Below are 14,140 nucleotides of genomic sequence, written 5' to 3' on the forward strand. Positions count from 1 at the left end.
AGATGGACCTGGCTCAAAATCCTGAAATTCAGGCAGACTGAACATAGAGGCTGTGGAGAGTTAGAATCCAAATCTGCATCCACATCTGAACTGCACAAGTAGTCCCTGTCTCATCAGGATGCTGAATGTAACCCTGCATCCAAGCAGTCCAAGCACCACAGTCCCAAACAATGGAGTATTCCGGCTGCACATCTGAATTTTGAAATTAAAGGCCTCTCTCTTGAAGAAGTCTATGCAAGAAAAGTGACACATAGACTGCTATGGAGCCACACACAGCCTTAGCAATTAGTTGGTTGGAAAATTCAGTTTTGTTGAACTAGAAAGGGTTTCCTGGGAACATGTGGATTTGACAAAATTTTTGACTGGAGGAAGTCAAAATGAATTACTCCAACTTTCTCATATTATTTCAATACTGTTAAAACTTTTTGTTTCAATAACTTCAAAAGTTTCGCTTCAATCAGGCCAACATATTTCTTTTCAACTTTGTTTTGATTCATTTCATTGTGACTTTTAGATTGTTAAAATGTTAATTTTAATGGTATTTTATATATGCTATATTTACAAATCATACAGTTAATATATCATAGTATAGTATAATGTTTCAATGTTATGAAAACAAAACCTTCTGATGTTTCCAAAACGATTTTGTGGAAATTTTGGTTTTGCAGAAAACGTCAACATTTTGATTTTTCATTCCTATTTGGCATGAAAAAAAATGTTGAAATATTGGAATTTCCTGTGCAATGGAAATTCTGTTTTCTGATGCGTGGTTTGCAACCCAGTATCGCTGGATTAGGAGAAAGCAGCTTGTCTTGTTCCCTCTGACCAGAAGGGGGGTTGGAGTGGGAGGCAGCTCATAGCCACATCATCCTGGGGACATGCCTCTGCTGGAAACTGTGATATTTTAACCCTGCCCTGACAACCTGCATGTAACAACTAGTGCAGAACTGCATGGGCAAAGCTTACCACTTGTTAGTGGATTATGCCCTAGGCTAGCTGGAGTTTTCTTGGTGGGGAAGGACTCTCACAGATGGACCCAGCCACCAGATCACTAATGGAGCTAATCTCTGTCTTTGTTCACACCCCTTTTAGAGTGCAACTCTTAGAGTCAGGGACTGTCAGACTCTGTGTTTGTACAGCACCAAGCACAATGGGACCCAGCCTGTTTGAGGCCTCTAGACACTCTTGCAGTAGCAATGATTAATCACAACAATAGCAAGAACAACCATACTGTTAATAATTAATAACAATATGTAGATTTCAAACTGTCTGGAGCAGGGACAATCTTCTCTGTTATCTGTTTGTTCAGTGACCAGCACAAAGGGACCCTGATTTCATGAATGAAGTCACTAGCAATCAAGCATCATCATTACCTCCGATACTATAGTGATGATGGGGCGCCATTAAATAATCCATGTAGACAGCTGAAATACCCCATAAATCCCACAACAGCATCACCATTTAGAGGGGGCTGCTGTAGGTACCAAACCTTCTGACTTGGAGAAAGTTGATATACTACGTGGGTTTAATCTCTTTCTGTCTGTAACGTGAGAGGTATGATGGAACTACACCATTCTTACCTTTCTTTTCTCCTATTACTTACAACTGAAAAAAAACAAAAAACAAATTAGAAAGGTTTAGAGAAAAATTCTTTGCCTCTCCCCAGAATATCAATGAGAGGGAGAGGAAGTTAAACAAACTACTTAAGGGCAGCGCCGTATTATTGCCTAGGCCGACAAGGCCTAGGCCTAGGGCGGCAAATTTTCAGGGGCGGAAGCTCCCCTCTGCACCCCGCCCCCCTGCTCTAGCTCACCTCCACCTCTGCTGCAAGCTTGCTGCGGCGTCCTGTTTCTCTCCCCTCCCAGCGCTTGTGCCGCGAAACAGCTGTTTCGCAGGGCAGGGAGGGACGGGGGAGGAGGGGGAACGCCACGCGCTGGGGGAAGAGGTGGGGCCAAGGCGGAGATTTGGGGAAGGGATCCAATAGGGGAAGGGAGGGGCTGGAGTTGGGGCTTGGACTTTGGGGAGAGGGGTGGAATGGGGGCAGGGAAAGGGCGGAGTCAGGGCGGGGCCAGGGCGGCAATTATTTCCCGGCCTAGGGGCGGCAAAATTATTAATCCGCCACTGCTTAAGGGGTTTGTTTCTGGAGTTCTGTTAAGATTTAGGTTAGGGTTAGGGCTAGGTGAAGAGTTCATCAGAGCTTATCACAAAAAAAGTGGAGAAGAATTCACAAACTCTTTTAGATGTTTCCTGTTTTTTTGAAATATAAAATTTTGAAATTCATATACTTTCATCTGGCATTAGAGTTGATAAAAAAATCAAGAAAAAAGTTTTGTGAATGTCTTTCTAGTTTATGTTTCAAATATCAAAATCTGGATTTTCATCCAATTTTTGAAATTTGAAAAATATTGACCAGCTCCTAAGTTTAGACTCAAGGTCAATCCTGGACTAGTGTATAGGCTCAGGGTCAGTAGTGAAATCTGACAAGCTGTGAGTCATATGATTTTGGTCTCAAATCATGCAAGTCTCACAAAATCAGCTGTTCATGCAAGATTTCTTCCATGTCAAGCCAAATCCAAATCAGATCCAGAAAATATATCTCAAACCAAAACTTTAGGTACAAGTTATGAAGAGGCGGTGATGAATTGTTCTCCATGTCTGTTAAGTAAAACATGGAGTAATGGTCTTGATCTGCAGCAAGGGTGGTTTAAGGTTAGGTATTAGGAAAACTTTCTAACTCTAAGGATAGTCAAGCACTGGAATAGGTTATCTAGGTAAGTAGTGGAAGCCCCTTCATCGGAGGATTTTAAGAAGAGGTTAGATAAACATCTGCCAGGGATCATCTAGGTTTACATGGTCCTGCATGGATGGACTAGATAGAATCATAGGTCTGGAAAGGACCTCAAAAGATTAAGTTCAGAGCTGGAGTTTAACCCCCATTTTGCTCTCTTTACCCTCAATGTCTGAAAGGGTTCACATTTCAGGTTCAGATTTTCTATATGGCAATTATTTAAATGTTATTTTCTTCAGGTTTTCCATGTCTGAGAACACCATGTGAGGTGGGAATCTCTTTTTATGTCCTTTGTTTGCCTCCTATACCTGTTCATTTGTGAATAATGTGAGGTTTCCATGTTTACATACCTTTCTTCTTCTTCTTAAGGTAATACACCAGGGGCAGAACAAGAGCCAAAATCACACCCACCGAAACAGGAATTGTAATTGCCAATATTGTAACATTTTCCAGTCCTAGAAAATGAAAAGAACATGGATACTCACATTTCATTAGACAACAAGGGAGAAGAAGGGCAGGAAAAACTTGATCAAGAAGTGCACATTTTTAACAGTCAGAGTAATTAACCAATGGAACAATTTGCCAAGGATTGTGGTGGATTGTCCATCACAGGCTGTTTTTAGGTCAGGATTGGACACTTCCCTAAAAGATTTGCTCTAGTTGAAACAGGAATGATTTCAGGGAGGTCCTGTGGCCTGTGTTACACAGGAGGTCAGATGAGATGATCATTGTCAAGGTGTCACCCCCACTCTGAACTTTAGGGTACAGATGTGGGGACCTGCATGAGATAACCCCTAAGTTTATTTACCAGCTTAGATCTAGTTGCTGCCACCCCAAATAGTTTAAACAAACATTTATGGGAGAGTCATTTTGAAACTCTGTCTTCCCCCCCACAAATATTTCCCCAGTCTTTATCCCCCTTTTCCTGGCAGGATTGAGACTGATTCACCTCCCACCAATTCCTGGTGAGCCCAGATCTAAAAGCCCTTGGATCTTAAAACAAGGAAAAATCAATCGGGCTCTTTAAAAGAAGACTTTTAATTAAAGGAAAAGGGTGAAAGGAATACCTCTGTGAGATTAGCATGCAAGCTACTCTCACAGACAACAGATTCAAAACACAGAGGATGTCCCTCTGGGCAAAAACCTTAGTTACACAAAGACACACAATTTGATTCTCCCTCTTATGCAAAACGAAGTCACAAAAGAAAATAAACATAATCTAATACATTCCTTCTCTAAACACTTACTACTTTTAAGAAATGTTAGATGGCTGATTCCTGGATTCTTCACTCCGGCACAAACTTTTCTGAACAGACCCAAGACAGATTTCCCTCCTCCCTCTTTGAAAACATCTTGTCCCCCCATTGGTTCCTCTCGTCAGGTGTCAGCTAGGCTATGTAAACTTCTTAACTCTTTACAGGTAAAAGAAGAATTCACCCTTAACTGTCTGTTTATGAGAATCACAATGGTCCTTTCTGGCCTTCTATAATTTATAAGAGGGGAGGAAGGTTGGTTTTGTGGGTAACCAGTGGATATGGCTTTAGGAGATGTGTTTTTCCTGCCCTGGTCTCTCTCTGTCTCAGATAGAACAACAAAGAGAGAACAAAACAAAACCTGTTCCCACAGGTTTGAAAGGATCTTCTTCCCTTATTGGTCCTTTTGGTCAGGTGCCAACCAGGTTATTTGAGTTTCTTAATCCCTTACAGGCAAAGGAGGGATTTTATGCTACCCTTAGCTGTATGTTTATGACAAATATCCCACCCGTACCGTGCTCAGGACCCAGCAATCTGACGTGATCTTGGACCAAGCATGGTAGAAGCAGGAGAAACGATTCACAAAGGGAGGGTAAGGATCCGAGTTCGATACTGATGCTCCGTCCTCAGGTGCATCTTCAGAAGTTTGGCTTTGGGCCTGGGGGCTGTTTGGCCGAACCCTGGTCTTGGCCTGAGGAGGACTGTGGCAGACGCCTCGTATTATTTTTGCCCTGTCTCCTGGACGAGTCTCACCTCGGAGGACCTCAGTAGAAATGAGATGGGGCTGAGGCTTAAATGACTTTCTTTGGGGTGCAGGGGTGTGGCTACCCAAAGACTTTAAAGTCACCTTCGAGTCCTTAAGGCTGTGCAGGTGAGAGTCCGTATTTTGGGCGAACAGGCCTGCATGGTCAAGGGGAGGTCCTGGATCATGTTCTGGACCTCAGTGGTATCCCCGACACCTGCAGCCATGTCCTGCGCATCATTATAATGGTGGTGGCCATAGTCCAAGCTGCTGAGTCTGCCGCATCAAACGCAGCCTGGAGGAAGGTTCTCAAGACCACTCTGCCCTCCTCGAGGAGCGCACTAGACTCCTTACATGAGTCAGCCAGGAGCAACTCCTGGAATTTTGCTAACAAGCTCCAGGAATCGAAAGCAGCTGAGTACCGCTTGCTGGTTGGCTACTCGAAGCTGGAGCCCCCTGGTCGAGTAGACCTTTCAGCCGAAGAAATCCAGCTTCTTAGCATTCGTGGCTTTGGGGCGTGACCTGGCTTCCCCTGTCACTCCTTATGATTTGCTGTATCAAGCACCAGAGTCCCTGGTTGGGGTGGGGGAAAAGGTGTTCGTACCCTTTCTGCAGCAAAAAATAGTATCTCTCTCCCCTTTAGTGGTGGGTGGTATTGACGCCGGAGTCTGCCAGAGCACCCTAGGACTGTTCTGGATCATTCTTATCAGGGGCAAGGCCACCCTAGATGGACCCTCTGGGGCAAGGATGTCCACTGTTGGGTCCAACTCCTCTGTAACCTCCTCTGCCTGGAGATTCAGGTTTAGGGCCACCCTCCTAAGAAGGTCCTGGTGTCCATCGCTGGAAGCGTGATGGTGGTGCCTGCCACTGCCTCATCCAGTGAGGAGGAGGAGGAGGCCCATGGGACCGGGTCTTCCTGCCCTTCTCGCTCTCTGGAGGCTGGGTTGGGTGCCTCGGTCCGTCTGTGACTGGAAGTGGCTCCAGTACAACTGGTGGCACTGGTTCGGGCGCTGTGCCTGAGCATGACGGCCCAGAGTCCCTGTCTCACTGGGGGTCCTCAGGAGCCCTGTGGGTGTGGCGAGCCACCAACATTTCTGGGGGAGGGAATGGGGTGCAGAGCCACCAATGCGGCCCAGGAACCCTGACCCTGAGTCTGATGATAGGTTGAACAAGTCCAAAAGGGCCACTGTATCTAGCGTAGGTAGAGAAGGGGCGTGAGTGGACAAGAGCTGAGGAAGCATTTTTCCAGGTCAGCCATAAAAATGTTGGCATATTGTGGGGCCATGCGGGTGCCCATAGCGGTGCCACTGGTCTGGAGGTATATATTGTCACCCAATTTGAAATAATTGTGCGTGAGGATAAAGTCACAGAGCTCAGCAATAAGTTGTGCTGTGTCATCATCATCAGGGATACTGTTCCTGACAGCTTGTATTCCATCTGTGTGTGGGATGTTTGTGTAGAGAGCCTCTACATCCATGGTGGCTAGGATGGTGTTTTCTGGGAGGTCACCAATGCATTGTAGTTTTCTCAGGAAATCTGTGGTGTCACGGAGATAGCTGGGAGTGCTGGTGGTGTAGGGTCTGAGTAGGGAGTCCACATATCCAGACAGTCCTTCAGTGAGAACTCAAAACTCCACTGGCCATCACCTACAGTCCTCAGCTTAAACCTCTCCAACGCATCATCAGTGATCTACAACCCATCCTGGACAATGATCCCTCACTTTCACAGACCTTGGGAGGCAGGCCAGTCCTTGCCCACAGACAACCCACCAACCTTAAGCATATTCTCACCAGCAACCACACACCGCACCACAACAACTCTAACTCAGGAACCAACCCATGCAACAAACCTCGATGCCAACTCTGCCCACATATCTACACCAGCAACACCATCACAGGACCTAACCAGATCAGCTACAACATCACCAGCTCATTCACCTGCACGTCCACCAATGTTATATATGCCATCATATGCCAGCAATGCCCCTCTGCTATGTACATTGGCCAAACTGGACAGTCACTACGCAAGAGGATAAATGGACACAACTCAGATATCAGGAATGGCAATATACAAAAACCTGTAGGAGAACACTTCAACCTCCCTGGCCACACAATAACAGATATAAAGGTAGCCATCTTACAGCAAAAAAGCTTCCGGACCAGACTCCAAAGAGAAACTGCTGAGCTCCAGTTCATTTGCAAATTTGACACCATCAGATCAGGATTAAACAAAGACTGTGAATGGCTTTCCAACTACAGAAGCAGTTTCTCCTCCCTTGGTGTTCACACCTCAACTGCTAGCAGAGCACCTCACCCTCCCTGATTGAACTAACCTCGTTATCTCCATACTGATTTATAGCTGCCTCTGGATATTTCCATTACTTGCATCTGAAGAAGTGAGGTTCTTACCCACGAAAGCTTATGCTCCCAATACTTCTGTTAGTCTTAAAGGTGCCACAGGACCCTCTGTTGCTTTAGTCTAGGATGATGACTCAGCAAATGTTGCTCATTTTAAGAACACCTTCACTGCAGATTTGACAAAACGCAAAGAAGGTACCTGTGACGCTCTGTACCTCGGGGGATCACCCAGCACCCCCATGTTCATCCTTATAAAAGGATTGTGTGGTATCCAATGCAAAGTTTGTCATGTTGGGTGTCTTCGGAAGGCTCATGATGCACCGAGGATTGTTGTTATAGTAATTGTTGTTCCAGTAATGTTATAGGTTATAATTTCATGTATATAGTTATAAGGCTGAAAATTTATCCTCATGGCTTAAAATATCCCAGGCAAAAACTCTCTAAGAGCAGAACGCAGTTCACACCTCATCAAGGCATGTATGGGACAAACCCAGCCCAGCCTCACAGGAACAAAGGACGCTGGCCTAAGCAGCAACAAAAGGATGTGTTGGACCTTTGAGTGAGTCACCCCCCTTTCTTTGGTTAGTTTGGGACTGAGATGTGGTAATGCTCACCTGACTCTGAAGTGGGGGGAGCAAAACCAAGAGGGAAGAAAGAACATGATAAAAGGGAGAGATGTTTGCAATGCTCTTCTTCTCTCTTCCATCTACATCTACATCTACATCCACCAGCAAGCAACTGAAGCACTGATCAAAGGGGAGAGCCTGGCTGAAAAGCAACCAGCCAGCCTGTGGTGAGAACCATCTAAGTATGTAAGGGCATTGAAAGTGTTTAGATCAGCTTAGAATGGGGTTTTTCTTTTATTTCATTTGACCAAATTCAACTTGTTATGCTTTGACTTATAATCACTTAAAATCTATCTTTATAGTTAATAAATGGGTTTGTTTATTCTACCTGAAGCATTTGGTTTGAAGCATGTCAGAGATTCCCCTTGGGATAACAAGCCTGGTCCATATCAATTTCTTTGTTAAATTGACACACTCATATAAGCTCTCAGTGGGCATAACTGGACACTGCAAGACGGAGGTTCCTAGGGTTGTGTCTGGGACAGGAGATATTGGCTAGTGTCATTCGGTTGCACAATCCAAGGAGCAGCTTACATGCCAGAGGCTGTGCGTGAACAGCCCAGGAGTGGGGGTTCTCACAGCAGAGCAGGGGAAGGCTGCCTCCCAGAGTCAAGGATTGGAGTGACCTAGCACATCACCCGTCCAGATAACACCAGAGGGGACGTCACAGTGGCACAGCGGAGCAGGGTGTATGTACAGCTTATTATTCCAAGTGAAGTTCACACTTTAAGCACTGATATTTGTGATTTTAAGTGAGTCTTAAGTGCTGTGGCTAAGATCAATCAGGAGGCGGTCACAGTTTTGTTGTTTTCTGTTTGTTTATTTTGGGTGGGGGGAATAAGCACAAGAAAGCAGAAAAATGACTACCAGTGAGGCAGCTACAAAACTAGAGCTGGCCAGACTGGAAGCTGCAGAGAAGGAAAAGGACCACGAGTTTCAAATGTGACAGGAAGAAATGAGGCTCAAAGAAGCAGCTACGGCCAGGGAAACTGTCATTCCTATAAAGGGAAGGGTAATAACCCTCCTGTGTACAATACTATAAAATCCCTCCTGGCCAGAGACACCAAAATTCTCTTACCTGTAAAGGGTTAAGAAGCTCAGGTAACCTGGCTGACACCTGACCCAAAGGACCAATAAGGGGACAAGATACTTTCAAATCTTGGTGGGGGGAAGGCTTTTGTTTGTGCTCTTTGTTTGGTAGGTTGTTCGCTCTTGGGACTAAGAGGGACCGGACATCAATCCAGGCTCTCCAAATCTTTCTGAACAAGTCTCTCATATTTCAAACTTATAAGTAACAGCCAGGCAAGGCATGTTAGTTTTATCTTTGTTTTCTCAACTTGTAAATGTTCCTTTTGCTAGAGGGTTTACCTCTGTTTGCTGCAACTTTGAACCTAAGGCTTAGAGGGGGTTCCTCTGGGCTCTTTGAATCTGATTACCCTGTAAAGTTATTTTCCATCCTGATTTTACAGAGATGATTTTTACCTTTTCTTTAATTAAAATTCTTCTTTTTAAGAACCTGATTGATTTTTCCTTGTTTTAAGATCCAAGGGTTTGAATCGGTGTTCACCAGGAAATTGGTGGAGAAGTCTCTCAAGGCTGCCCAGGGAAGGGTTATAGTACTTGGGAGGGAGATATTTTGGGGGGAAGACAGAGTTTCCAAATGACTCATAAACGATTTGGTGGTGGCAGCTTATTGATAACCTAAGCTGGTAAATAAGCTTAGAGGCAGTGGTGACCTGGAGCCGGTTCCCACTGGTTTGCGGGAACTGGTTGTTAAATTTAGAAGCCCTTTTAGAACTGGTTGTCCCGATTCTAAAAGGGCTTTGAAATTTAACGAATGCTCCAGCAGTGCCCTGCCCTGCCCTGCCTCCAGCCCCAGCTCACCAGGCTCCGGCTCCACCTCTACCTCTTCCCGTGGGTGTAATTCCAGGCCCAGGCTATGGGAAGGTCCTGGAGCAGTGGCAGGAAGCGGAATTGCCAGGGCGATGGGACCCAGCTCTGAACTCACACGCGAATTGCTGCTACCGCTGGGTAGGTCAATATCTGCCCACCACCTTCCTCACCCCAGTGGTGCCCCCTGCTGGTGCCTTGGCTGGCAGCATCCTCTGCCCCTGCTGCTCAGACAGCCAGCAAAGAACCGTGGCCATGACCAAAAGCCACATCCTGGCTCCACCAGCCCCTGCTACACTGGGCACAGGGTTGCTGGGAGCCGCTCCCTGGTCCGGGTCAGATGGGAGCTCAGCCTGGGTGATCTAATGGTTGCTTTTGGCCATTCCCTCTGGAAAGTCCTCGGCCTTGCTCTGCCGTTCACCGCCCCCCCCCCTCACCTTCCCATGGTGCTGAGTTGCTGGGCAGGGCTGAGCTGGGATATGGTCTCACACTCACACTCACACACACACAAACACAAACACACACACTGGCCTTACCGGTGCCAATGAGGTGCTGGGGAGGACTGAGCTGGGACCTGGTCACCTGGTTGTCACTGTCCTTGATCTCGTACGCACAGGAGTAATTCCTGGAGCTTCCCCCGGATACTGCGTGGTCATAGTCGTAGGTGAGTTTCCCAGATAAGGCCCTCTGGGACCAAACCTCCTCCCCATCCTGACAGAAGATGATGCGGGAGGCCAGGAGATGGGAGATCATGGAGCACTGGAGCCTCACAGAGTCCCCCGGCTGGGCAGACGTCTGGCTCAGGTAGAGGGTGGGGGCAGGGAGAGCACCTGGGAAGGAGAATGGGTCACAGCCGTCAATGGGACAGGAGGAAAATGGCAGATGCGAATGTGTCACCTCTTGGATGGAGGCTCTGATTCCAGCCCAGCTGGGGCAGTGCAGCCGGGAGAGAGGCGACCCTTCTGTGAGCCAGGCCCTGGCTGCTGGGGGCTGTCTAGGACACGGCCAACACCTCGGCCTGCCCCCACAGCCCATGCAGTGAAGGACATTCGCTCCCCAGGCGACAGCCCAGGAGTTGTGTCCAGAGCCTAACTGCTCCGACATCTACTCTAATATCCGCCCTGTCTTGGTGCCCCTCGTGCCCTGCAGCACTCAGCGGGCACAGGGGAAACCGGGGTCTATTCCAAGCCTAGGCAAAGGGCAGGTCCTGGAGCAGCGGCAGGGAGCGGATCCCCCTTTACCGGGAATTGCCAGGGTGATGGGGCCCAGTTAGGGTGACCAGACAGAAAATGTGAAAAATCAGGACGGGGGTGGGGGATAATAGGAGCCTATTTAAGAAAGAGACCCAAAAATCAAGACTGTCCCTATAAAATTGGGACATTTGGTCACCCTAGGCCCAGTTCTGAATTGCTGCTGGGCAGGTCAATATCTGCCTGCCATCTTCCCCACCCCAGTGGTGCCCCCTGCTGGTGCCTTGGCTGGCAGCATCCCCTGCCCCTGCTGCCCAGGCAGCCAACAAAGAAATGCGGCGATAATGAAAAAAATACATCCCAGCTCAGCCAGCCCCTGCTGGACTGGACACAGGATCGCTGGGTGTAGCTCCCTGCCCAGGTCATATGGAAGCTCAGCTTGAGTGAGCTAATGGTCCCTTCTGGCCGTACCCTCTTGAAAGCCCCCTGCCTGGCCAGGCTGAGTGTTGACGGTGCTGCTGATATTTAAGGAGGAGGTGCAGGCTGCATCTGTGGGAGGAGCTCCAGAGACAGCCCTGCGGCCACGAGGGGCTGGAGCCGGTACCATGGGAAAGTAAATCCATTGGGGTCAGAGCCGCGGCGTTCTCTGCTTCCCGGGGCCAGTCTCCCAGGGGTGAGATGGGCCGTGGATGTGACTCTCCATCTGCATTTCACATTGGCCCCGGGTCACAGGAGAGAGGCATCGGGGCAGGGAAGGGTCAGCTGGGAGACCTGCGTGCCCCACTCAGATCTCACACAGCCCCATCTGCTTTCCTGTGCCATTGCCACTGGCACCGCACTGAGCCTGGCCGGGCAGGGGGCTTTCAAGAGGGTACGGCCAGAAGGGACCATTAGATCATTCAGGCTGAGCTTCTCTGGGTAGATTGGGGACAGACAGACAGACGGACTCACCGGGAGCTGAGCAGATCTCCTGGCTGCTGGGACTCAGCGCTGGGAACAGAAAGGTGCCGTGTGTTCAGTGCTGGGCTAGAATCGCCCCTGAGAAGCTGATGGGGTCTCTGCTCTCCCCATGGCCCCCAGTCCCGAGATGACAGTGCCCCCTGCAGAGAGAGGCGGGCTCTGGATCTGTAACATGCCCCATTGCCCTCCCCAACCCCATGCACTGAACGGGATTCACATGCAGGAACCTGGGAACCAGGGCCCCCCTCTCTCTTCCACACTGAGGAGCATGGGGCCTGGTTCCAGCCCCACCCATCCCACCAGGGACACCCCGGTCTGCTCCATAGGGCTATGCCAGGCACTGTGCAGAGCCCTGAACCCCCAGGTCCCCCAGTGTCTCTGGCCCCTCGGTAACAGGGGCCCTGCGGTTGGACCCCGATAATCCTCCACCCTCCAAAGGCAACAGCCCTCCCTGCTCTCTCTGCCTCCAGGCTGAGCTGACACCCCATGAGCATCCTCCCCCAAGCCCAGCCCGTCCTGACTCGATGTGCCTGGCGTGGAGAGCTGGGCCCAGTGACACACCAGGGGTTTGAATACAGCCAAATGCCAGGTCACAGCTCCCAACATGGAATGTCGGCCAAGCCAGCAGTCTGGGGCCTGGGCTGGGAAAGCAGGGACCCGCGGAAGGATTTCGAGCTCCTAGGGGAAAAGTAACTCGACATGAAATCCCAGGGCGCTGCGGGGGAACAGGGCTTATGCACCCCTGGGCTGTGAAATGAGGAGAGCAGGAGCAGGAGCAGGGAGGGGATTTCCCCCAGTGTGCGATCTTGGTGTGGCCGATACTGGATCCTGCATCCAGTTCTGGGGGCCCCTGTTTAAAAGGGTGTTGGAAAAGTGCAGCGGGTGCAGGGCAGAGCCAGAAAATGCTACGAGGGCTGGAGAAGAGGCCTCACGGGAGAGGTCGGGGGAGCTCCGTGTGTGGAGCTGGTCAGACAGCTGGGCAGGTCATGGTGTCCAAGCTCCTTCCAGGGGAGAAAACCCCAGGGGCTGACGGGCTCCTGAGTGCAGCAGAGACAGGCAGAACCAGACCCGAGGGCTGGACGCTGAGTCTGGGCAAACTGTAGTGAGAAAGGCAGCAGCAGTTTCTCCCCACGTGGGGGATTAACCCCCGGCGCCAGCTCCCCAGGGAAGTGGGGCAGTCACAGCCAGGCCGGAGACCTTTCTGGGGGATGCTTTAGTCAAACACAAGTGACTGGGCTCAGTGCAGAGGAGCTGGGGGAAGTTCTGTGCTCTGGGCATTCAGGGGGTCAGACTGGATGGGCTAATGGTCCCTCCTGGCCTGAAACTCTGTGAAGCTGTGACTGTAATCCCAGCCTGGGCCGATTGCTAGCCCCGGACCATCTCCAGCACCGAGCACTGGCCCTGTGCTGGTTTGGGACAGTCCCATTCCCTCCAACATCACAACAGCACAAACCTCTCTGCCACTGAAGAGGATTTGCCGACAGTCTGGACCAGGGGCTGCTCTCGGTTCTGTTTCCTTCCAACCTGCTACAAATTAGCACAGGGGTCCCAGATACTCACAGTGCAGCAAGAGGCAGAGAGACAGGATCATCGGGGCGGTAGGATGGATAGAGCCCAGCGGGGTTCGGAGAGTACAATCCGCAGTCACTCCCTGCTCTCACCTGACCCCTCTGCCCTGTCTGACTTCAGGAGAAGGGAAGCTCTGGGCCCTCTCTCTCTCTGCTCCAATCTGCCCCGTCCACTTCCCAGGGTTGGATGCTCCAGACAGTCCCGTCCCTGCTCCCAGGACCCCTGGGGTCTTTAGGGCTCAGGCAGCAGTGATTCTGCAGCCTCTCTCTGACCTGTTCTGTCCCCTCCTCAGGTCTGATATTCACCATCACTCCCCATTTCCTTCCCCACGCCACCCCCCTTCCCTGTCTCGACTCCAGCATCTCTATTTAGGGCTGCAGGATTGAGAACTGCAAGATCGAAGAAGCCTGGTTTGCTTGTTTGAGTTTAAACATATCACTGAGGAAATGCCTCCCATCCCATGTCACTGCCTGGGGACCGAGACAGGCCTTCGGCAAGCCAAACAGCAGAGGGCCTCAAGAGAAACCTGTCAGGAGCACAAGGCAGAGCAGTTTTGCAGATCAACTTTTCACAGTAATTGATGCACAAACTGATTGTCCTGGGATGGTGGCTGGGCACATTTCACCCCTGGGATGGAGTCAGCTCTGCAGAGCAGCTGGACAGGGGATGTTTGGGGGAGCTCAGATGCTCAGGTGAGGGACAGACGAGCACAGTGTGAAACTCCCTGTTAGAAGCAGTGCCCAGAACTCAGCAGGGTGGAAAAGG

General features: G+C 49.7%; 2 protein-coding genes across 2 annotated transcripts in view; both read right to left on the minus strand.

Moving 5' to 3' along the window:
* LOC128826657 (deleted in malignant brain tumors 1 protein-like) overlaps positions 1-14,140 on the minus strand; it is a 222,448-nt gene that overhangs the window by 179,015 nt on the left and 29,293 nt on the right. The gene's annotated exons all lie outside the window — the stretch shown is intronic.
* LOC128826673 (scavenger receptor cysteine-rich domain-containing group B protein-like) overlaps positions 1-14,140 on the minus strand; it is a 49,691-nt gene that overhangs the window by 7,730 nt on the left and 27,821 nt on the right. The window contains exons 8-11 of the mRNA XM_054010100.1: positions 11,798-11,836; positions 10,193-10,486; positions 3,139-3,243; positions 1,581-1,605 (exon numbers count right to left, since the gene is read on the minus strand). Of these exons, the coding sequence (XP_053866075.1) occupies positions 1,581-1,605; positions 3,139-3,243; positions 10,193-10,486; positions 11,798-11,836 (463 nt within the window). The remainder of the gene's footprint in view (positions 1-1,580; positions 1,606-3,138; positions 3,244-10,192; positions 10,487-11,797; positions 11,837-14,140) is intronic.

This window comes from Malaclemys terrapin, chromosome 20 (assembly GCF_027887155.1).
Source record: "Malaclemys terrapin pileata isolate rMalTer1 chromosome 20, rMalTer1.hap1, whole genome shotgun sequence".
Classification (NCBI taxonomy): Eukaryota; Metazoa; Chordata; order Testudines; family Emydidae; genus Malaclemys; species Malaclemys terrapin.